This window comes from Malaya genurostris, chromosome 3 (assembly GCF_030247185.1).
Source record: "Malaya genurostris strain Urasoe2022 chromosome 3, Malgen_1.1, whole genome shotgun sequence".
Lineage (NCBI taxonomy): Eukaryota > Metazoa > Arthropoda > Insecta > Diptera > Culicidae > Malaya > Malaya genurostris.
This window is the reverse complement of record NC_080572.1, coordinates 283,109,815-283,134,558: the sequence shown is the minus strand read 5'-3', so window position 1 is coordinate 283,134,558 and position 24,744 is coordinate 283,109,815. Positions and strand designations below refer to the sequence as shown.

The 24,744-nt window shown below is 37.1% G+C and overlaps 1 protein-coding gene across 7 annotated transcripts in view; it reads right to left on the bottom strand.

Annotated features, from left to right (window-relative positions):
* The window catches only part of LOC131437435 (uncharacterized), a 225,782-nt gene that overhangs the window by 95,210 nt on the left and 105,828 nt on the right, over positions 1-24,744 (bottom strand). For 6 of the 7 annotated variants that reach the window (XR_009230760.1, XM_058606785.1, XM_058606784.1 and 3 more), the window contains exon 2: positions 3,119-3,304. Coding sequence is in view for 6 of the 7 variants with exons in the window: in XM_058606785.1 (XP_058462768.1) it covers positions 3,119-3,223 (105 nt within the window). In the remaining variant the exon portion in view is untranslated. Of the gene's footprint in view, positions 1-1,407; positions 1,930-3,118; positions 3,305-24,744 lie in introns of those variants that run through there. The other variant, XM_058606782.1, reaches the window with a different exon arrangement.

Here is a 24,744-nt window from a genome sequence, read left to right as displayed (position 1 = left end):
ACTTATCTAGACTAGTTGGGATAAAATGAGATTAGAGAAAATTATTTTGGAATGAAATGAGCTTATTAGTATGAGTTTGTCTATAGTTTAAAGTGATTTGCCCCTTATTCAGATCCTTTAATGTTCGTAGCACATCGCTTCGCGTCGCGTGTCGCGCTCACTCTGACTTCACCCTATGATTCCTGCCAGATTTGCAAAGCGATGCGAGGCGTTTTGTTACGATGCACTGTTATGCGGTTTGCTTAGATCAATTTTAACTAACTCGCACGCGTGTTATTTTTATCGCAACGTGAGATTAATTTTCTTCGGATCGAGTTCACTCTGACAGATTTGCTTTGATCAAATGTAACAAGCTCGTTCGCACGTCTTGACGTTCCGCGTGACATTTGCACTCTGACAGAAACCTAAGAGCGAAATCAGAGTGAGCGTTTGCACTCTGACACGAGCCTTAGGTTGTAGTCAGAGTGCAAACGTCACGCGAAACGTCAAGGCGCGCGAGCGAGCATGTTACATTTGATCAAAGCAAACCTGTCAGAGTGAACTCGTTGCGATAAAAACGAATCGCATCAAATCGGAGCGAAGTGAAGTGATTCAGTGCGTTCATTCTGAAAAGTTTGCTTTGATCAAATGTAACTAGCTTACACGTGCGTTTTGACACTTCGCGTGACGCTTGCATTCTAGCACGGACCTTAGATTTCGATCCGAGGGAATGCGATTTTCGAATCATCGGCTGTAGTCAGGCATGTTTGCTTCGATCAAATGTAAAAAAAGCCCACTCACACGTGTGTTTGCTTCGCGAACCGCGTTTACTCTGGTTTCACCCTTACACGGTCGATTTATCGTCGATCAAAATTTCAGGAAACAAAAAGACAATGTGAAAAATATAATGGACACTATTCCAGAAGAAAAAATCTTTCGATTGCGATAATATTGTAATTTATTCAAATAATTTTGGGCTTTTTCATTTGTAATAATAATTGCTAAAAATTTAGTTTGTTGTAAGACAAGTAAATACGGTAAACTGAGTAAAGCAAAAATTACTTTGACGTAAAAGAAGTTGAGCCATTATTGATTTTCACTGTAGCAGGACGACGATGTAATAAATGTTCTTATGCCATTCAATTTCGTAGCGTATTTTTTCGTCTCTTATTCAGAAGCTGCATTGGGATATATCGTGGAGTCTCAGAAGAAAAAATACAAAAATACATCATCGATCAAACTTGAGCAAGTAATTACTCATGGTCATGAACACATTACGATTTTTTTTCTGTTGCGATAAATTAAGATTTGCATGGTCCTCGGAGCCACCCGGTTTCTTATGTCTGGAGCCATTCGGTTCGAGAAAATTTGCGAAAATTGTGTATACTATTGCATACATACACACACATACTCAGAAATTAAACCTACCATACTAAAAGTATCTGCGTCGTCACTAACGGAGCTGCATAATTTCTCTAGTTCCTCGAAATCAATCTCATTTTGGCATTCATCCATAGCTTTCGAATTGGGGCTTCGTGGGGTCTAGCGATCGATGCCCCCCGGTTGTGCAGAATTACAATGCCGTGTAAGCTTACTCATAAACCTGTACGTTTTTCACTGAGAAACTGGTAAATTGTCACTAGACGACCGGAGTCCAAGGAAAAAAAAAACTACACTTTTCTCACGGTCAAATGTGGGTTGCTACGATGAGAGCCCTTGTTTTTTTTCGTGTGGAAAGTTCTGTTCTATTCTTTCTGGTTCCGATCACTGAATTGGTTGATTGCTCACTATACTGTTGTTGCTTTGAATCGAACGGAACTAGTTTTCGCAAGAAAATTTCGCCTGAAGTGAAAATTTTCCTCCCTTCAACTTGGTTCAATCACACACGCACGAGACTCGTCACACAATTGCTGCAGGACCATCAATTTTCGCAAGTCGTCTGTGTTTTTTCTTTCCTTTTCCTTCCTTCAACTCCGTCAGTATTGGTAGCATTGATCCTGGAAAAGCAACCTGCGTCTGTATTCCGTTTTCTTTTTCAACAGGGACGTATTATCAAATATGCTTGCATCCGCTTGCTTCGACCGGAGCACCTCGATGGGGTTCTGTGTTGCATGGGAATGTGTGTACGTTTGGAGTGAGTATCAGCGTCTGCGCGTGGCACACTGGATAGCGTGGAAGGTTTCCCAAGGATAACAGGAATTTTCTTGCTTCGAAAAGCTTGTGATGACACTTGCTTCGCTTTTTTGTCACAAGCTTTGGACTTTGGTTTTTATGGGGCTTTCAGGGGGGGGATGTTTTGTTTTCAATGGTTAAACATTAGATGGCGCTATTTGATGAATTTGAATATGATATTTTCTTGATAGTTTTATAACAATTTTGCAGGAATATTGAATGCTAAAAGTTCAATTTTAAATAATTTTTAAGCATCTATAATGGAAATAAAATTAAAATTTCCGTTTTAAAGTAGAAAGCAACTAGCGAAAAACTTAGCAGCATGAGTTCAAATGACGATTTAGAGCACTGCTGCACCTGAAGCGAAGAATCTAATAGCTTCAGGGTAGCTTCCAATCGACTGGAAGAATTCAGATAATGACATATAATTAGCAATTATTGCCGATAACGGTAGCATTCAATTTCAAGGGGTCATGCGTGGATTCATTCACCACCGGTCACCACAGAAGCAACTTATGGATCAGTGGGTCGCCGAGAGTGACCCCACCTTAAATACCTGAGTAGATGGTGTATGTGTGTATGTGTCTGTCGGTATGTCAATTGACTAGCAGCAGTAATTTTCAATTTTCTTTCATCTCCATTTTGCAATCCATGACGACCATGACGCGGGCATAGCAGCATTGGTGAATCTGACCGGCAAATATTTCACCGGGCCCGACGGATGACCGTGAGCCACATGGGATTCGGTTTTGCGGTTTTCTTTATTCGTAATGAACCAATTATTGAAGTGGTAGGTGTTTTTTTTCCCACACCCACTTCACACGTACGGTACGGACTTTTCACCGAACACACCCGCAAGAAGAGTCGCAATCGATGGGTGGCCGATCATTAACCGACTACTTGCCGGGTGATGGAAAAGTGATTAAAAGAAATTGTTTCTCTCCTTCATTGATGATTGCGCACTTACCACATTGATGTAGATGATGTCATCTTCGTTGCAGATGGCCAGATACGGAGAGCTTCCGAATTCATTTAGTCCAGTAACCGGCTCTTTGGAGGCACACTTGCCCATAGGAAGCCGGCACCCTCCTCGGGGGGCTGCAGGATGGCCAAGATCGTCCCGATGGTACCGAGCATCCAAAGAGGGTGAGATCTGTCGGTTGAACGAGAGAGTATCTATAATTAGTAAGTACATTTGGAAGAGTATTGACAGTTTGAAACTAATGATTTTGGTCTTGAAGAGCATCTCAGAACCAGCTGAAGATTTGTCTGTACCTTGGGTTGGCAGGGTTTTACTGTTGCTGTGGTCGGAACAATATAAACTTTCCTGTTCGAAAAAGGGGAAAAACCAATATTTATTCACTCTTAATTGAGTGATGGCTACCGTTGCGATTTGTTATTGCTACACCGGACCTGCGAAATGAATGAACAGCAAAATCTCTGCGACCGAACCGCAAATGTTTTTTCGTCATTTGGTTTTTGGTTTGAAATCTCCCTGTGCTAAATCGTTCGTTACCACAGTTTTACTCTGTATGATTGGATTATTCCCCATATTTATTTAATTTGTCCTAGTATATCGTGAGATTTTCTGTCTGTTTAATCCAACGATAGACGAAAAATGTTTTTTTTTCATTGTGTTTTTGAAAAATCCATGAAATCCACAACTTTCTGTCAAAACGGTATCAGCTGGCTTTGTGTTTATTCGTTTGTCAATGTTATGGAGTGTGTTGAAATCATCTTTTCTAGTTTTAAATATACTGAATTTTGTTTCACCAAAACATATTAACTTTTAGTACATTCACTTTCATTGAGGGAATAAAAGCAGCTAAAAGTAATCGAAAATTACTGCGACAGAGGAACATTTATTGAACAACTAGCTGAATTACCCGGCATTGAACGGATATGTTTCGCGAAGGGAACACCGAAAAAAATTCTCGAAGTTGTGCTGCTTAGTGAAATACTCTGATTTTAGGGAATGTTCAGATTGCGAATGATCACTGTCCCATCTCAGATCTCACTATAATCATAATTTTCACAGTATTCTCGACAAACCGGGTCAGCTTTATATTAGAACCCTTTTGTTAAGAACATTTAAAACACCCTTCTCTTTATAAATACCTTGTAACGTACTTCCGTACTTCGTCGTCACATTCGATCTACAATACCTTTGACTTCCATGGCTGTAAACACTTGCTACTTCCTAGTCTTTATAAAAAAATTTTGACATCATTATTTCCACGTAATTGCTCAACATTTTCCATCCAAGGTAGTTTAACATCATAACTACATTCGCACTATAGAAAAACTTTTTTATATCATTTATTTTACCCCAGCTTTAACCATTTTCGTCGTACACCTGGGAGGAAAACCTATAGAATAATGATTCAGTTAATAGAAATGTTGTTTTAATCTTATTTCAGTCACCTTCAGTCGACAGTTTTCTCAATTTACATAATAAAATGCACATTGATTGTATGATTACGTCAATTCAGACCAATGTTGAGAGTACTTATTCCCCCTTCCTCTTGTGAATATTTTTGTGAACTTCACTTAATTATTAGAAATATACTGTACCCGTAAAGAAGTACCAATTTTTCGTAAAACCCGATCAATTGTCCCTTACACTTTCCATGTTCGGGGAACTTGTACTCCACTTTCTCATCCTCAAAATAACCGTATAATTTATTTTGATTTAACTTCCTTTTTGTCAGTGAACTTACTACAGATCTCCTCCATGATTACTCTGAGTAGTGTAGAAATTATTTGTACTTTTCAAAAAATATCGATTCCCACATTTGGTACATGTGCAAACTTGGCGATTCGTTTAGTTGTTTCGTAGTTATGCTGAGACTCAAATACACTTGCATTCATAGGCAGACAAAGATTATTTTCCCTAAGCTCTTTGAATTTCCCGGCAAAATGGAACCAGATCCTTTGAAATTATTTAAAGAAAATTGCGTTGCATTCGAATTGACATCAGCAATACTATCTACTACGACTTTGAAATTCTTGCCACTCTCTTGTTTTACAAAAATTGGGATATGAAAATTTATTTTTAAAAACCCCTCCTTCTATCCTGAATGTCAATTCTCTTCAAATTATATAAATTTCGCCATTGACCCCTCTCCCCCCATGTTAAGGACACTTGCTACACGCTCTCCTCCCTGAAAATGTCCAAATCATCTCTGAACAGCAAGAAGTATCTGTTCCAAATTTGATAGCAATCCGTTCAGTAGTTCCACAGTTATGACGTTACAAACATTACACTCCCTTTTTTAGAGACCTTGCTACACCCTCTTCCCACCGAATATCCTTATAATCATATCTAAGTTGTGCAAAAAATATTTATGGTCTTCAAAAAGTACCGATTGTCGTCAAATTAGAAATTTTTTAATTAACCCCCTTGGTTAAGAACACTTGCTACGCTCCCTCCCCCATACAAATATTTACATCTCTGAAGAAAAAGAAGTACATGTGCCAAGTTTAATAGCAATCCGTTAAGTAGTTTCGGAATTATGCCGTTTTAAACATTACACCCCCATTTTTAACGGCACTTGCTACATCCACCCCTCGTATAGTCATATCTAAGGTATGCAAAATGTTTCTACGGTCTTAAAGACGTATCGATTTTTGTCATGTTATATAATTTCTTTCATGACCTCCTCCTGTTAATGATACTGCTTGAACCATCTCTGAAATGCAAGAAGTACCTGTGCCAAGTTTGCGTTGAGTAGTTCCTAAATTATGACGTTACAAACATACAAACTTACATTTATTTTTATATATGGGGCATTCCACGCAAAATCAGCCACCAAAATATTTTTTATTCATTTAACCATTTTTTTCGGTAACGAACTCGAAAATATTCGACACGTATTTTTTTATTTCAATATGGTACGTGGAATTTTCGAGATATAATTTTTTGAAATTTCGCGTTTTCAAAAAAAAACTTTTTTTTAACAGCCTATACTGTAAAATCTAATAAAGATACAAAAATTCGTCCAAGACATGAAATGTGCGTCTTTTCCTTAGCTTTCAAATAAGCGATTCCATAAAACAACCTTTAAAGTTAATATAATGAAAAAAAGTTGAAAATTAGTAAAACAAATAAAAAAATTTCAAACTTGGGCCTAATTTTTTTCCTTTTTTTTCGTTGCTTAGCCTTAGGGGTTTAACTCAATCTTGGCAAAGTTTCAGAGTGGAAAGATCAATACTTTCGGAGCAGTGAATTTTTCAATTACGACCCTCACGCGCGGAACGTATCGCAGCGCAATTCACTCGGATACGGGCTTCACTTGTCGACACATGTCGTGCCGCAGATCAATTCCTAACTTTGCCAGTTTATTGTTAGCAACGTTTCAGGCAGAAAACGAGTAAAATTGGGACAAAGGATTTACGTGAGTAATAAAATAGTGGTGACATAAAGTTTTTGCACAGTTGCAATTTTTCTATAATTTGGTTTTTCTGGTTTAATAAAACTCAATACTCGAACATCGTTTGTCTTGATTTGTACTTGTTTTATAGTCGACGAAATTCCGAGCTTCTTTTCGCCAAGCCTGTGTTCAAGTTTTGTATGCAAGCAGCTATTTTTATAGCGTTAAGCTTCTCTACCATTCTGCGATTTCGGTTGAAGCGATAAACTTTTTCTCATTATCAATCGAATTCATCTTATATCAATTAGAAATTAGTCTTAAGCACTCAAAATTTTCCTTGGGGTAGTTGTCAATTTCTCAGGTGAAACGACATAACAGCTAAGGATGGATTTTATCGTTTCAAAGAACGCTTACTAGCAACTCTTCACGCCATTTAATCAGTGCTATCAAAGAGAGACGGATATCATCGCAGCAACAAAAAACCGGCATGGTTCATTTAACATAGAATATACAACAGTGCGAGAGCGAATTTCTCTCGATGGCCTGTCTGAGAATCAAAGGTTAGCACGCTGCTGTGGGGATTCTCTCTGAAGCAACAAACCGTCGCTTATTCTCGTTTCGCGATCCGATACAGCATGGGCAGTTGATAATTGCGATAGAATCATTTTTGAAATACTCAGAGTATGAAGTGGAGCGAAGAAATGTAGAAAAATTCCCTCACGGTTCATGCATGAGTTCTTGTAGCATCTTCTACCGGATTGAAAATGTTGTATACAATATAGATAAACATCGAGAGGCTCTGTCAAATTATCGGCTATCACCAACACTGATAACAGCATGACGCAAGATCAGAGCATACAAATTAAAGCTTCAAATCGTTTTATGGCACTTTTTGTGTTGCTGTCTAGCAACAACTTACCTCTAGCAGTACGTGTAGGACTGAAACGTTAGCTATAATTTTGCTTCTATTTATAGATTCGCGTGCTTCCAACAGTTTCGCTTTTGCATCGATTGACCAATCAGAGCGATGCTTTCCCTTTGATATATCGCTTACTCCTTTAAAACTGTCGTCTATGGTAGGGAAATCCGATATGCCGGAGATTTTTAGCTGAGAAAAATAGGACACTGTTCGCCACTAATCAAAATTTCAATCATTTATAATTGAAAATACGTGGCTTGATACATTCAAATCGAAACTTAGAAATATTTCCAGTCAGATGATGAAATAATATTAATAATTGATACACAATACACTGAGCTGTAAGTGTTTCAAACCTGACCACATTTCTACGTGTATTTTTCCTTGAGTTTCTGATTTGCACTCCTATACAGAAAATAAAGATGTGTTCGACATCAAAATTAGCAGAATCGGCCAAGTTATGATTTTCAACAATCCACATTCATTCTAACAAACAACAAATTCGATCCATTCTAACAAGGATGACAAAATAAAAAAAAAACGGGTCTAATATTTTCGATGGAGAACGATTCTTCCAAATATTACGAAATTCTGAGAGTCGTATGTCAATTTCCCATGGAATTGCTATAAATAGCCCTAAAAAGGCAGACGAATTAGTAGAATTCAGGTAACCTTGAAAAAGACTGAAATTTTGAATCACTGCAACTCTAGGTAGCCAGAATTTTTTTACCAGGAGCGTTCGTGTGCGAACGACTTTTCAACACCGACTGACGAACAAAATTCTTGGAATTGCTATATCGTATCAACATTAGATCCGTTTTTACCAATCGCAAAAAGAGGAGAGAACAAGAAAATAACAGTACAAAATCCATCCAGAATCACATCGTTCAAGTTTATTTACAAAGGAAATCTACCAATTTCTTCTATGCAACTTCCGTCTTGACGATGAAACACCACTTACGTAATAAACCTTGATAATGCATTCAAATTGCCACCCCCCCCTCCGTTTCCGCTGTCCGACTTTCAATTTTGGAACACAGTCGGCACCGTCGGAACGGTGTCGTCGTCGTCGTCGTCCAGCAAACTAACCAACCAACCCGTAACTAATAAGTACGAAGCAGGAAATGAGAACAATAACACTTACCAATAATAAAAATTATGGATGAGAAAATGTGAATGGATTACACAAGAGCACAAAGCAAAGCGCCACCATAACTGCAAAGGGTCTCACCAGAATTAATTTACAGTTCTCGAAAGGCAAATTCTTGTGGAGAGCTCCTCCGCTCGCGATGTTGTCGTGGTCGTAGTCATCGTCGTCTGTATCGTTTTTCAGTGGCTTCAACGCTAAATGAAAAATGATTTCGATGCACACAATCCCATAACAATAAAATAATGAAACTGCATTCAGATCCACCCCACCACCTTCGTCACACTCGGACACAGGTTGAGTGGGGAGCACGCGAATGAAGAAAGATAGCTCGCTAGGATTTGCGAATAATCCACCTACTAACAAGTCAGCCGGTCTTGGTTCGAATATCGGAAACGAAGCTTTGGTTAAAACCAATCAACACTGATCGTTTGTTTGTTTCTTCGTCGTTCGATTGTCACGATGCATTTTCTGTTGTTGGAAGTCTGTATTCCGAGCATTCCACGGATCTATTTCGCAAAATTCTACCCCCGACTATTAACTGCAGCCAGCAAACGACGTCACTCCGACCTCCAAAGCGCTCAATTTATAAATACGCAAGGAAAATATTAATATCGTTTATAATGAAATTATTCAAATGTTGTTTTTCATTGTTTCGGAATCACATTCCCCCGACTGGCTGGATGAAAACCGGTGCGCTCAACTGTAAGGAACAGAAATCCGACACCCCCCAAGGATTTTATCCAGGTATGTGTATTATTGGTAGCAGGCGAACCGAGAGGAAAGACAGAATTGAACCGGCTGTGGGAAGGTGCTGTGCTTTTTAAACTAGTTTTTTTTATTTTTATTTTTGCTGTTCGTATTCTTGCTACAACCGTACAGAGCAATGAAGCACCGGGAGGTAGCTTGTTATTATGAATTTATTCAGCAAAAATACATGACGATAGAGAGAGAAAGAGAGCAACACTGTGCTCGAAGCAGGTGCCAAAAGCGAGTGGGAAGCCAGAAGAACATAGTGTCATAAGTTTCCTATTATGACGGTGATGGGTTCGAAATCGTTGTCACCTTCGTGTTTCGTAGGTGCTGCTACTGCTGCTGCTGCAGGGATATCGTGTTATGATAATTTTTACAACAAACACCGTTCGTTCTGTCGTTTGCATGAGCACGAGATTTCCAAACCAGTGACTAGGGCTGCTGCTGCGACGGCGGATCGGAATACAAACGGACGTGTCAATTGTTGACAATTAGTATCAGCTATCGCTATTCATTAGCTGTGCTATTATTGCTGACGGTATGCCGTAATTCTTTGAACAGTCTTGCTTTGGTTGATTGAGCGAAACTTGAGGTCAAAGTGTAGATGCCGGTTCAATGACAGTTCCCAAATTTATACACATTTGCAATAGACTAACTTAAACACGTGTCGAAACATTGCAACAGAATATGTAGTTTCAATGTTTAGTGAATTGGAAACTACTATGAACGAATTTAACGTCAACTGGAACAAATGTTGGAAGCACCCTTTCAGCTTTTCATGAAACATTCCAGGACCAGGCCCGTACCTAAAAAATAAAACAACTAACTTCTTAATGTATCCATTTCGAAAACGAATAGCCGCTGAAGAAATATTTTACAGAGTGTGTTGGTTGGTGAGAGCTTAGCGGTTCTTGTGACGTAGTAATTGAAAACGATTCAGCCAAGATAGCCTTCGAAGAACAAATAGGACGAAACACTTTTGACTCTTGTACGCTTTTGAACTGATCGATGCGAACATTGTAATGCAAGGCCCGAATCGTAATTCCGTGTTCCACAATCAGTGTTTTCAGGAAAAGTTCATTTCGTAAAAACATCAGTTCAAGAAATTTTCTAAAAACACTCAGTGACTGAGAAAATCACTTCCGAGATTTTCATTACTGAAAGAAGCATCCATAGAACTGTGAATTTCGATTTAAACCTGTGATTTGTTGTATTAGCGAAATTCAATGAATTTTTACCCACAGAAATATCACTAAAGAGATAATCGAGAGGGAGAATAGTCTCCGATAAAATTTCCATGCTAATTATCCCTTACGCTTCAGATCGACATTGAAGTAATTCGTGCAAGATTCAATTATTATACCATCTATTGTGGTAAGGGCCGTGAAATACTCAGAGTATGAGGTGAAGCGAAGAAATGTAGAAAAATTCTCTCACAGTTCATGCATTGAGGAACACGAGTTTTTGTAGCATCTTCTACCGGATTGTAAATGTTGTATACAATATATAAAAATATCGAGCAGCTTCTGTCAAATTATCGGCAATCACCAACACTGAAAAACCCAGCAGAAACAACAAATTATCGACCAATTAGTTTACTTTCTTATGTGATGTGATGTGAAGTGAAGCCACCATCAGTTCAAGGACTTGCCAGTGGATGCGGGTAGACTTACAGTAGCCCCGATATGACTCATCCATTCACCTTCTTACTATAGCTGTTACCGAAAAGCGAACAAAAAGGGTTGGGCGGATACGTAAGTAGAGTCACTTACTCGTATTCCGCGGGAATAAAAGATGCTCTTCCAACCATAATATCCAGTGCATGGATGAAGCATATCGCTATACATGCTTGAACTCGCCTGATGGTTTGTTTGAGAAGGGCGCGTCAGACTCATGTCAAACCTTCAGAAGGAAACAAGTTTCCTTGAAGTGACTTGGGCTGGCTATCCACAATCCCTCGTCCAGTCATCAATTCGTCCGATGACCTGATGCTCCCTCCTCTTTACGTCCCCGTGCAAAATATTTTATATTGATAAATACAATGAAACATAGTGTAATGAAATTAATATAACATAAAATGATATAATAGATTACAAAATAATATAATATAACATAATATAATATAATATATTTTAATTAATTATAATATAATACAATGTCATACAATATAATATAATATATTACAAAACACGATATAAAATAACATTTAATGTAGAGTGTCAGTTATGCTCTTCTATCTTCGCAATACTGCAGGAAGTAGAATATTTCTCTTCTAATAACAATAATAATATCTACATCTATAAAAATAATATATGTTATTATTATTGATGACAAATTAATAATAATAACAATAAATATAATTATAAAAATAACTATAAAAAACAATATAATATAGTATAATGAATTATATAATAAATAATAGAATAATTAAAATGATATGTTGCGTTATGCTATGATATTATATTACTTGAATTTATATGTCATTTCTCATCCTCTCATTCTGCCATCAACGCATTCCATAGACCATTTGTCACCACAGACACACGTTTAGGCATGAAACAGGAACCAGTGAGAACCAAGCTCACCTTGTGACGACCTTGATATTTAATTGAAAGTTACTTTAAAAATGATAACTTATAAGGAAAACAAATTTATATTTTGTGCAGAGGTACGTAGTACTACTCATAATAAACCCTATAATATAATATAATACAACATAATGCAATACAATATAACATAATATAATAGAATACAATATAATATAATATAATATAATAAAATATATTATAATATAATACAATATAATGTGCTATAATGCAATGCAGTATAATACCATACAACATAGTATATAATAACATAAAATAGACGATAATATATGAAATAATATGCTATGATACAATATAACAGTTAATGTCGCAGAGTAAGTTACGCTCTTCTAATAATAATAGTAATAATAATAATAATAATAATAATAATAATAATAATAATAATAATAATAATAATAATAATAATAATAATAATAATAATAATAATAATAATAATAATAATAATAATAATAATAATAATAATAATAATAATAATAATAATAATAATAATAATAATAATAATAATAATAATAATAATAATAATAATAATAATAATAATAAGAATAATAGTAATAATAATAATAATAATATTAATATGATAAACACTGCATTTTAGGATGGGCTTCAACCTACAAGCCATTTCGCACCCTCTCATTCTGCTACTAACGCAGAAGGCGATAGCACCCAGTCGACGCCGTTCTATTGACCAAATGTCATCATAGACGCTCGGGGAGGCATGAGATAGGGAATTGTGAGGACTTAGTTATCTCACCATTTGACGACCGACCAATTAGTTTACTTTCTTATATGAGTAAACTATTAAACAAAAATATCTTGTGTGGAATGATGTCTAATGTATATGAGAATTCTATTTTTGTTACCACAGCAGTTTGGGTTTCGCCATGAACATTCAACTGCTCATCAACTTGTTAGAGTAACGAATATGATAGAAGCAAATAAATTGTTTATGTTATCCACTCTTCTAGACATGGAAAAAGCCTTCGACAGTGTTTTGCACAAAGCAAGGTTATCAGCTTGGATACATCTTTCTTCTGGTAGCATTTTTCTTTGGGGAAATTTGAATATTTTGAATTTAACTTTCTGGCTTCAGTAATAATGCAATACTTGCGTTGTAAAACCTGATGTGAGAAACGAAACTGAGTCCTAAATATATCTTATTGTTCTCACTAACACTCACTCACTAATAAGTAAAGAACTATACATCTATTTCCTAGAAATTTACCAATGCGTGGGAGATGCGCATTGTTCTTTATCTGAATCACCTGCCTGTTAATAAAGATATTATGCAAATAGTGACCGTTTGCTTCAATCCAAATGCCAAGAGAGGAATAGAAATTATTTCTTTCAATTTGTTTCAATGTTAAAATCAAAATGCGTTGATCAATACAACATTATTCAAGCCAGAATGACAATATCGTCATAAAATCTCTATTGAATGAGAATATAATCTCGGAAAATAATCGTCTTTTTGCCTTTCTCATATAGAAAGGCTATGCAATCACTGTGAAAATCGACTTTTTAACCGAGTCCCGGAGGGCCGAGTGTCATATACCATTCGACTCGGCTCGACGAACTGAGCAAATGTCTGTGTGTGTGTATGTAACAAAAATATGCACTCACTTTTCTCAGAGATGGCTAAAACGATTTTCACAAGCAAAGATTCAAATGAAAGGTCTCATAGTCCCATAGCCTGCTATTGAATTTCATTCCGATCCGACTTCCGGTTCCGGAGATATAGGATGATATGTACCAAAAAATGAAAAAAAATATGCACTCACTTTTTTCAGAGATGGTTGAACCGATTTTCACAAACTAAGATTCAAATAAAAGGTATTATATTCCCATAGTTTGCTATTGAATTTCATTTGAATGTGACTTCCGGTTCCGGAATTATATGGTAGTATGTGAAAATTTAAGAAAAAGTTCACACTCAATTATCTCTGGAACAACTCAACCGATTTTCGCAGTCTTATAATATACTGAAAATCGGTTGAACATTTTATCTAGATCCGACTTCCGGTTCCGGAACTAAAGCGTGATAAGTAGAAAATTATCAATTTTATTAGTATTTTTCCACGAACGATGGTTAAAAACAGGTACAAATCCCATAAAATTGTATGATAAATTCTTCTAGTTTGCAGAGTTCCAATTTGTAGGTCATATTTGTTGGTAGCAAACGAACCAACTTCGGATGAATTGGAAATAATGATTAAAAACTTCCAAAAGGATCTCACTCACGTTTCTTTAAAATGGCCAAATCGATTTTCACAAACTCATAGGTTCAAAGGAAAAGTCTTACAGTTTCATACGAAATTCCAACATTTGTTGTGGATACTAATTTCGGTTCCGGAACTAAGGGTAAACAGAATTTATAGAGTTTGTGAGATTAGGTCCGAGCAAATTTTCTTATTTACATTTAATAAACAGTTGTTTTTGCGAATTTCACGGTTATATTTATGATGTTTACTCATTACATCATAAATATAACCGTGAAATTCGCAAAAATAACTGTTTATTAAATGGAAATAAGAAAATTTGCTCGGACTTAATCTCAAAAGGCAGAGAATCAGAGAAAGGCATCATTACACCACTAGGTGGATTAACATAGGTTTTTTTGTGAAGACAAGGTTTTTTTTATCATGCTACTCGCGAAATGGATTAGCCATTTTATCGCTTTGTTTTTCCCCAGATAAAATTTTAATTGTAGATTCCGTTGTGGTTTAAAATCTCTTAACTACAAAAGCAATAGAAAAAGGAGTTGATTTTATGTCACTCGATGGTGATTTTGTCTTCAGCCTTCTCATTTTAAGCCTATGAAGGGAAGCTAACGAAAACTCTTTCATGACTTATGCTTAAAAATTCAACCAGCTGTTAAGATTATAGGCAAAAAAGAAACCATTCGTATAGACCCTGGGCACAAATTTATTCATCGTTCCTAACAGCAAACTTAAAAAAAACCCTGTGATTTTACATCTTATTAGATGCACATGAATGAAGCGTTACAGTTCAAGCTAATTTACGTAGCAGAATCTTTGATATTGTGTTTAAAACTTCATGACATGAAATCAAAAAGTAGAATACTGATAGCACCCGCCGCGACTTGAACCGAGAATCGTTGGATCGCAAGTACGCCTGTTAATCGACTGAGTCACAGAAGCCCACATTTGCTTGGCTGGCAAAAGGCGCATTTAAATGCATACAGTCGCACCTGCTAGCAAGTTACAGTCGAAACTAGTAAAATTCAAGCTAATCTAACATTAAGTCATTAAAAATGAATTTTTCCGTCATTTGACAAATTAGGACTTTATGAATTACATCGTATGGGTAATTAAGTCACCTGTAAAATTAATTATTTTTTTGTGTGAGTGTAGATAGAGCTCCGGCGTAATAACATTCATATCATTTATTTCGAAAACGCCGCTGTGTCACTGCTAGGTGTAACTTTTTGTAAACATGATTGCGAATTTAGATGTTCTTGTGAAAATCAGTTGTGCATAACAAGTGAGTGTGGAAAATGTTGAAGTTTATTTATTAAAATAAAACCATGACTCAAACTAGCATACTGTGAACCAATTTCTAGAAAAAGATGACTCACACAGTTCGAAAAATTCTTGTGATTTTACATCTTATCAGATGCACATAAATGGAACGTCATATTTACACAAATTTATATTCAAGAATATGTATAAAAAATTGTGTGATTTGAAAATTACATGGCTTTAAAACGGAAGGAATTAAAAAATCAAAAGATCGACATCAACAACGCGACTTGAACCGAAAAACATTAGATCGCAAAGCACACCAGTTAGCCGACTGAGCCACAGAAGCGCATATCTGCTTGGCTGGTAAATCGTGCATATTGTTAAGTTCATACAGTCTCACTTGCTAGCCGAGTGCAAATTACACTCGGAGCCAGTAAATTTCTACACGAATGGAATAATGTGCCATTTGAAAAGTTCAGTAGTTATGAAATGTGTCGTTTGAAGAATTATTTCAAAAATTATGTAAAATTCAAAATTTCATTCTGTGCAGTAAGCAAATAATTGAATTGAGTGCAAAAAAAAAACGCGTTGAAGAAGAATCAAAGGGTAAAGGCCTTTGTGAAATACTACCAATGTCAGAAGAAGATACGAAAATGTAATAAGAATAGCTAAAGAATGTTAGTTAAATTGGAAGAATGGTTCCAAAAAGGTTGAAAGTTCGAGTCCTTTTCCCTCTTACACATTACAAGTAGTTTTGTAACTTTTCCTACAAAAAATTACAGCATTGCGGAAGCAAATGAAGTCTTAATGGTAATATCCAAATCATGCACAAACTCAACTCATATTGCAATAAATAATACATTCAAAAGAATCATCCTTAAGAATTCCTATCACTCCTCTCAAACGATTGGTCGATTCACTCCTATCAAAGCAGACTTCGTAAAGCAAGAATTTTGCGACCAGTGATCTTCCACCTACATCATTAACCTCTTTACGTTCAATTTCCCTCGTTCGTTTTCCGTTTTCGGGGCCACGTCGATCGGTCGTCGACGGCTGTATGCATCTGCTGCAGCCGGAAAATGTTTCTATCGATTTAAATCGATCGATTCGGCAGCACAGGTTAGCTATTCAAAACATCAATCAAAGCCACGCAATTGAACCACATTTCAGTTCGTTATTCCGATGTCAAGCGGCAGACTGATTGCCGCGTGTCGCAACATGGTCTTCAACGGGGGCCAGAATTGGTTGGACGATGCTTGAGAGTTGTTGAGTTTAGTAAAAAAAAGTAATCTTTTAGGCGGGTGCTAGCTTATCTCACAATATTTTTGCTTAGCTGAGATATTTTTGTTTCGAATTCAAAATTCCGACAGAACGGCTGTACTGGTAAAATTGGAACGATGACTTCAGGTGTAACGCTGATGATGAGGTATTAATTCAAACACAACCCTTTAGATTCAGGACGAGGCCAAGAAGGTCAATTCATGTCCTCAAGGTAGAGTTCACTTTCTCATTTCATTCAAATCAGTCGATAAAACAAAACCGCGTACGTTCGGGACATAAAGAAACCAAGTACAGTATTGTGTAGTGTTAGCGTTATCGATCCTTAAATTCGCAAAACTATGTCCCAATACGGAGTGATTCTCTCTATCGAAAAAGAAAAGGTTAAGAACTTTTCCCCCGGTATTCTAAATGGCGTACATTTGTTACGCATACACTTGAAGAGGTCTATACCTTCTTATGTGATTTTCGGTCAAGATACAAGAATTCCGTGCAAATCACTTGTTACCTATGACAATCAGATGGCCACATGTCAATATTTCCAAAAAGCTGTTCACTACGGTAAGTCATGTGATAAACTGGACAAGGAGACAACTACACCAAAGGACAACGGTGCTTCCTTCACACAAACCCCAAGCAACCCCAGTACACCTATGACAGTCACCAACAACAATGAAGCATCCCCTTCAACGAATCCATCAGTATCCCCTAAAAAACAAAGTATACCAGCTGCAGTTAACAACTTACCCTCCAACCAACCAGAAACTGCAACCAATGTACAACAAGGTGCATCTACAGCAACTAGCAACGAACTCGAAACTGCGAACAATCCCACCGATGCGGCAATGGATGACGAGACGAGCCACGAACAAAGTGACCCCCCCCCTCCCCAAACCTCACTGGAGGGAAATGGAAGCTCCTCTACCCTTAGAAAAAGGGTGACAAAGAGATCCAGTACAAAACAAAAAAATTTAAAAAATCGGCTTAAAGCTTGTACGAAAATTGGCCTGATTAAAAAAATCTTTCAAATAAAAATGTACTCAAGGTAACGGAGGGATCTAACCGTACCAATAAATATATTACAAATCCCACGCCAGGAAGCTGTACCGCGAGGTGTTGGTACAGCCGAAATGCATCGTAATGGACTGGATGTTTCGAAAGAAGAATGGCCAATAATTAGCCAAAAAGTATTTGATGTGGCAGGCAATCTATGCCTGCGGTAAATTCACCAAATTATTCATAACAATCGGTGCCATTAACGACCAAACGGCCTGTCGCTCTCCCGCCGATTTCACAGAGATTAAACTTTTTTTTTGGCCGAATCTGGTATCGTGCCACTACGTGAAATCGGTGATGTGATTTCTGTAACAAAGGAGGTTTATCCGCCAAATTCACCAGAACTTTTCAGAACAGAAAAATTCTGTGCTATTGGGACGGGAAACTTTCGGAAAACAAGGATGGCCTTCAAGGAACGACAAGGATTTAAAGGAGTGGACTGGATGAAAGTGTTTAAGAAAGATGGTGAAAGTGGTGCACATAATTTGATGGATAGTGTTATATCCAAGGTGCGGGCATTTATCCTAGGAGAGGAGATTTAATAAACCTGCTTTGCAAAAACATACCTTACATGTGTTTATTTCTTTCCTTAGAGTTTTTAAAAAAAATCCTTCTTAAGATAAATGTTTGGTGATCATATTTGTCTGTTGCATTTTTTTTTTCGACTGCGCTCAAGTCTTATTTCAAACGGAGGACTCGTCCCGATTTAAAATACGCAGAAAAAGTCGCATAACTTTCACATTTATGAAATCGATTTTTTTTAAATTAAATGTTTGTTTTGTGTTTTTTCATTAGAAGAAATCCGCTTCTAAGTCGTGAATTATTTAGGAGGCTGCCGATCCCAATTCTGTATCGGAAACGTAGTGCAAAAGATTGCAGTTTCAACGCAACGAGCATGGAAAATTCGTAGGAAAAAAATAAGATTTCTGTTTTTTATCGGGTACGGGTTGGGTTCGGGTTTAAAAAAATTCGATAATTTAAAAGAAGTGATAAATTGGATAGAATCAATTGTTAAATGTGGAGACAAATAGACAACTCTTTCGGTCACAGGGACAGATATCTTGACAGATAATATTTTCTTTTCGAATTTGTGCTGATCAGAAATGTATCACACTTCTGGTTTGGAATCCGTTTTTGATCAACTTAAACGAACGATTTTTTTACCATGACGATGCAACCAAAATCGTTGGTCAGAAAATTCCAATAAAGCTTTAGAACGCTTTCTAGTGATTTAAAGACGAGTTTTTACTCTATGGCGAGGTAGGACTTCAATCCAACTCACTCTAAAGTTATAACTGTAGTTGCCGGAGAAGATCTATATCCTTCAGCAAAAATCGGTGTAAAAAAATTTAGCCCGCTTCCTATCGTTTGTACAGCTCTCTAGATCTCTCAGGACTCGTTCGATTGATAAAGTCTCTTTGAAGCGTCTCAAAAAATTGCCAACAATGAATCCTGCAACTCCGTTCAATAATTTGTGTCCAGTGGTCAATTGCGATTTTCACGATTTGCTTTCCAATTTCCCTTCACTGAATCGTAGCTGGCGACATATTAAAGCTTTTATCACTAGAAATCTATTTGCTTTTGGTTTTCATATAATGTTACTTTGATGAGTTTATAAGTGATCTTGACAGAAAATTTTAAACCTCTTCAAACGATTTTGAAGTCCGAGAATAAAGTTTTACGTGTTTATTAACACCATAGTCAATAGTCACTAGCGAATGGATGAAGCTTATTTAATGCTCCGGAACACCACACAGTACACTACAACTACCTTGGTGACATACGAATGTCAATTAGCAATATGACGCTGAGACAGTCATTCATGGCATTCTTACCACGACTTTTTGGCTGACGCTACGAATCTTTCCAGGTTAGAGCTATAACGTTATAAGAGTTCTAAATAGGTCAAACTTTGCCTGTTACATGAGCAAAAGAAGAAACTTTTGCAAAGTAAACTATTCATTTATAGTGACTGTCACTAGTGTCTAGATATTGCCTTGTCTTGGTCTTGGTCTTGGTCTTGGTCTTGGTCTTGGTCTTGGTCTTGGTCTTGGTCTTGATCTTGGTCTTGGTCTTGGTCTTGGTCTTGGTCTTGGTCTTGGTCTTGGTCTTGGTCTTGGTCTTGGTCTTGGTCTTGGTCTTGGTCTTGGTCTTGGTCTTGGTCTTGGTCTTGGTCTTGGTCTTGGTCTTGGTCTTGGTCTTGGTCTTGGTCTTGGTCTTGGTCTTGGTCTTGGTCTTGGTCTTGGTCTTGGTCTTGGTCTTGGTTTTGGTCTTGGTCTTGGTCTTGGTCTTGGTCAAAAAAAATATCAGCTCAGCCATTTTGTTTTTTTTCTACAAAAGTATCCAGTCATTGCCGCGCCGCCATCAATCACTCGAAAGCCAGCCAGCCAGCCAGTTGTGGAAGGTGCTGAAAGAAGCCTCCCCGTGCAGCAGCAGGTTGACAGCGTGTTGCTTTTTCCTGCTCGGTCTTGATTGATTCAATTTCGAACCGGTGCAAACGTGGAGAAACAAGTAATTCCTCGGAAGCCCCATTGAGCTTTCCCGGCATCATCGTGGGCTGCTGCGGCCGACATGCGGCTGGCAGTCGGAACGCGCGCGCTCTGCCCGAGTCAGTCAACTGTCACGATGTTATCGATTGTTATTTGCTGATGTGTATTACAATCTGATCGTGATTGGCGATCGGCTAAGGGGCAGGGAGTGCAACATGTACTAGTCTTGGTTTGGCACAGCTAAGAAATGCAATACGTTCGTAGGAAATGCGATTCCAGTGCAGCTGCTGTCGCAGGAAATAAAAACCTTTTAAGCACGTGATATTTTCTGTGCTATGCGATATTCGAAGAAACAGCTTTACGGTAGGTGGGTTACAGCGAGGAAACGGAGGACGGGTGAACTTCATCCCGTAACATAATATTTTTTCTGAATAAATTGGATGTTTTCCAAGGAAAATACTGATAACCCCTTTTTTGTGATCTGATGGTACGAACAGAAACTGACATGTACATTCCACGTAAAGCCGTCGTATTTGACTAGATTCGTCAGATAAGTTCGTCTTTGTTTTGTTAGCCTTCCATTTTTTGTTAGGAAATATCAAGCTTGATGTGCGAGTTCTACAGCAGAAATGGGAAAACTGGGCTACTGTGGGAGAGTTGCTGTTCAATTTATAGCTACAAATTTAGAATGGTCGACAGCTTTCGGATTGGTAGAGATTTTGAATGGTTTTAAAATATACGAAAGTTTTTTACCATCCAAATTAGAAATATTAGGCCGAGGGTAAAATACCATCTTAGAATTGAAGTAAAAGCGAAGAGTTACGGGGCGTATCATTTAACTGTGTTCTTTGAAATTTGACTTTTTACCTTTGTCCTTTGTCCTTTATCCTTTGTCCTTTGTCCTTTGTCCTTTGTCCTTTGTCCTTTGTCCTTTGTCCTTTGTCCTTTGTCCTTTGTCCTTTGTCCTTTGTCCTTTGTCCTTTGTCCTTTGTCCTTTGTCCTTTGTCCTTTGTCCTTTGTCCTTTGTCCTTTGTCCTTTGTCCTTTGTCCTTTGTCCTTTGTCCTTTGTCCTTTGTCCTTTGTCCTTTGTCCTTTGTCCTTTGTCCTTTGCCCTTTGTCCTTTGTCCTTTGTCCTTTGTCCTTTGTCCTTTGTCCTTTGTCCTTTGCCCTTTGTCCTTTGTCCTTTGTCCTTTGTCCTTTGTCCTTTGTCCTTTGTCCTTTGTCCTTTGTCCTTTGTCCTTTGTCCTTTGTCCTTTGTCCTTTGTCCTTTGTCCTTTGTCCTTTGTCCTTTGCCCTTTGTCCTTTGTCCTTTGTCCTTTGTCATTTGCCCTTTGTCCTTTGTCCTTTGTCCTTTGTCCTTTGTCCTTTGTCCTTTGTCCTTTGTCCTTTGTCCTTTGTCCTTTGTCCTTTGTCCTTTGTCCTTTGTCCTTTGTCCTTTGTCCTTTGTCCTTTGTCCTTTGTCCTTTGTCCTTTGTCCTTTGTCCTTTGTCCTTTGTCCTTTGTCCTTTGTCCTTTGTCCTTTGTCCTTTGTCCTTTGTCCTTTGTCCTTTGTCCTTTGTCCTTTGTCCTTTGTCCTTTGTCCTTTGTCCTTTGTCCTTTGTCCTTTGTCCTTTGTCCTTTGTCCTTTGTCCTTTGTCCTTTGTCCTTTGTCCTTTGTCCTTTGTCCTTTGTCCTTTATCCTTTGTCCTTTGTCCTTTGTCCTTTGTCCTTTGTCCTTTGTCCTTTGTCCTTTGTCCTTTGTCCTTTGTCCTTTGTCCTTTGTCCTTTGTCCTTTGTCCTTTGTCCTTTGTCCTTTGTCCTTTGTCCTTTGTCCTTTGTCCTTTGTCCTTTGTCCTTTGTCCCTTTGACCCGATTCGAATGGTATATGATATGACATGAATAGCTCTTCCTTATTTCGCGTCAAATCGTATTCGCAGTTGGCAACACTGTCTCAGATTTTAATGAATCTTTTTGCACATGTACAGTTTGCTACTTTGCATACTTTGTTTTTCCAAATTTGATCTAGACTGTCTTTTGAGAAGGGACAAATATTTTCAACCTATTTATTCAAATAGTTATTGTAGAAACATGACAAATGCAACAAAAAAAGTTTTGCACTTGTGACTTTCACAAAATCAGTCAATTTGTTTAATAAAAATACTGAAAAAAATCCTTATCGAGTCAAACACTGAAAAATATTGACTTTAAAAATTTCAAATCGATTCACAAAAATATCATTTTTTATTTTGATAAAATTTAGTTCCAAGACAGGTGACTATTTTTCCTACCAACATATACATTGATACATTTGGAGATGGGACCTCCATTTGAGTGCGCAGGTCTCCATCTACGTCAAGACAATGGAACTACACCCGGCATTATTCAACTGGTGATTTTATTCAGTGGCGAATATGAGGCTACGTTCCTCAAGCCTAAACGCTGAAAAATAACAACTTGGTTGTTTTTCTGCGAGCATATCTGCTGTTGGACGTTCGCATTATGAGTTGTGCTTCAAACAAGAGCGATTGCGTCATCCTGCTGCTGGTTGATTGCATTGTAGAAAAAAAAACTAAAAGTGGGCAACGATGAGCAAAATTATACAAAATTAACCATTCCAATGATTCTAAACGTTATCTAAAGAACTATGAAGTTTACTTCTTGACAAAATTTAGTTCAAATATAAAATAATTTGATTAGCTTTGTGCATTTTTCGCTGTACGAAATTCGCAACAAACGAGCGTAAGTTAGCATTTGGTTGCATTTGTGTTATATCGTAAAGAATTCCACAATTTGGCCCTTCTGAATGCCAGAAATGATTCCCGTACAGCATTTGGATAGTTTCTTTCAATGGAATAATTCAAATCCGAAATGAAATAATTGACTTCAAAATTCTGTATGTTGCCTTTTTGTGGCCGTTAGCATCACCTATTTGTGAAAAAGCTACAATAGAAATCACGTAAAAGGATAGCTATTAACCAAAATTGGTTTAGTATTAAATCAATCGGAATTGTGAGCAGTTCGAGTGATTGCGTTTTCCAGCTGCTGGTCGTTTGCATTGTAGAAAAAGAAAACGATAAGTGGGCAACGATGGGGAAAATTATACAAAATCACCCGTTCCAATGGCTCTAAACGTTATCTAAAGAACTATTAGGATTACTTCTTTGCAAATCAAAGGTAAAAATTATCAGTTTAGTGCCAGTTTAGAATAATTTGATTAGCGTTGTGCACTTTTCGCAGTGGGAAATTCGCATCAAACGAGCACAAATAAAGCTAGCGTTTGGTTGCATCACATTCGAGAAACATGTTCCGAACAGTGTTTAATATCATTGAGAATTCCACAATTTGGTCCTTCTGAAAAACAGAAATGAACCCCGTACAGCATTTTGATTGTTTTTTTCACTCAAATGAGATGAGGTGAGATGTATGTATATATTAAAATATATGAGCGATTGTACGACTGTACGACGATTATATTTATGTAATGTCCTTTTTCATGACCGCAAAAGTAACGTAAAGAACTTATTTAGAAAACTGTCGCAAATTTCCGCTCTAATTTCTAGAATACAAACGCAATCTTTCGAAACCATATGTTACTCAGTAGTACAAAATCTTAAACGGTCAAACGGTATCATATCAATTAATATCTATTCACATCCCGAATGCAGTCCTACGTCAATCTCGCGGTTATGTCTCTGGAATTACCTAATTCTTGGTTTTTGCCTTGAAAATGTCCCTCTTGCAACATATGAAAGGTTATCATTATCAAAAATAGGGTTGTTTGTGTCAATCGATTTTAAATTTTTAAAATCAATTTAACCCGGCGAGCGAATAAAATTAGGTTAAAGCCGGGTATAACTGAACGATATAAAAAAAATAAAAATAATTCTTTCAATGTAAGACTTAATAAGGATATTTTTTAGTAGTTTCACTCGAAAATTTAACTGATTTTGTGAAAATAACTAGACCAACACTTGTTTGTAGTATTTGACCTTTTTCGACATTATCAGGAATCAGAACTAATTGGCTCATGTAACACGTTCCCCTAGTTATTTGGAGATTTGTGCCTTGCCGTTGCTTCTCATTTTACTGATGAGATGAAAAGGATAAAAAGAACATGAAAGGGAATTGTGAAGCTGGTGAGGTAGGAAAACAGCACAAAAAAAAAACAAACCACCAAAAATCACACGCTGAATAGCAGCCATGTGATAGTTGAGTTTGCAATTTCCAGTCAGAGTTCTGACCAAAATACTGCAATGATGCTTGGAAAAATGTTATCATAATCAAAAATAGTTTTTTTTGTGAATCGATCTTAAATTTTTGAAGTCAATTATTTTTTCAGTGTGGGACTCATTTTTTTCAGTATTTTTACTCAAAAATCTAACTAATTTTGCAAAAATCACTTTGTTATTTTTCGACAATAACTATTGGAAAAAAAAATTAAAAAGCTTGGCCCTTTTCAAAAAACCGTCTAGATAAATTTCGGAAAAGTAAAGTACGCAAAATGGCTTTTT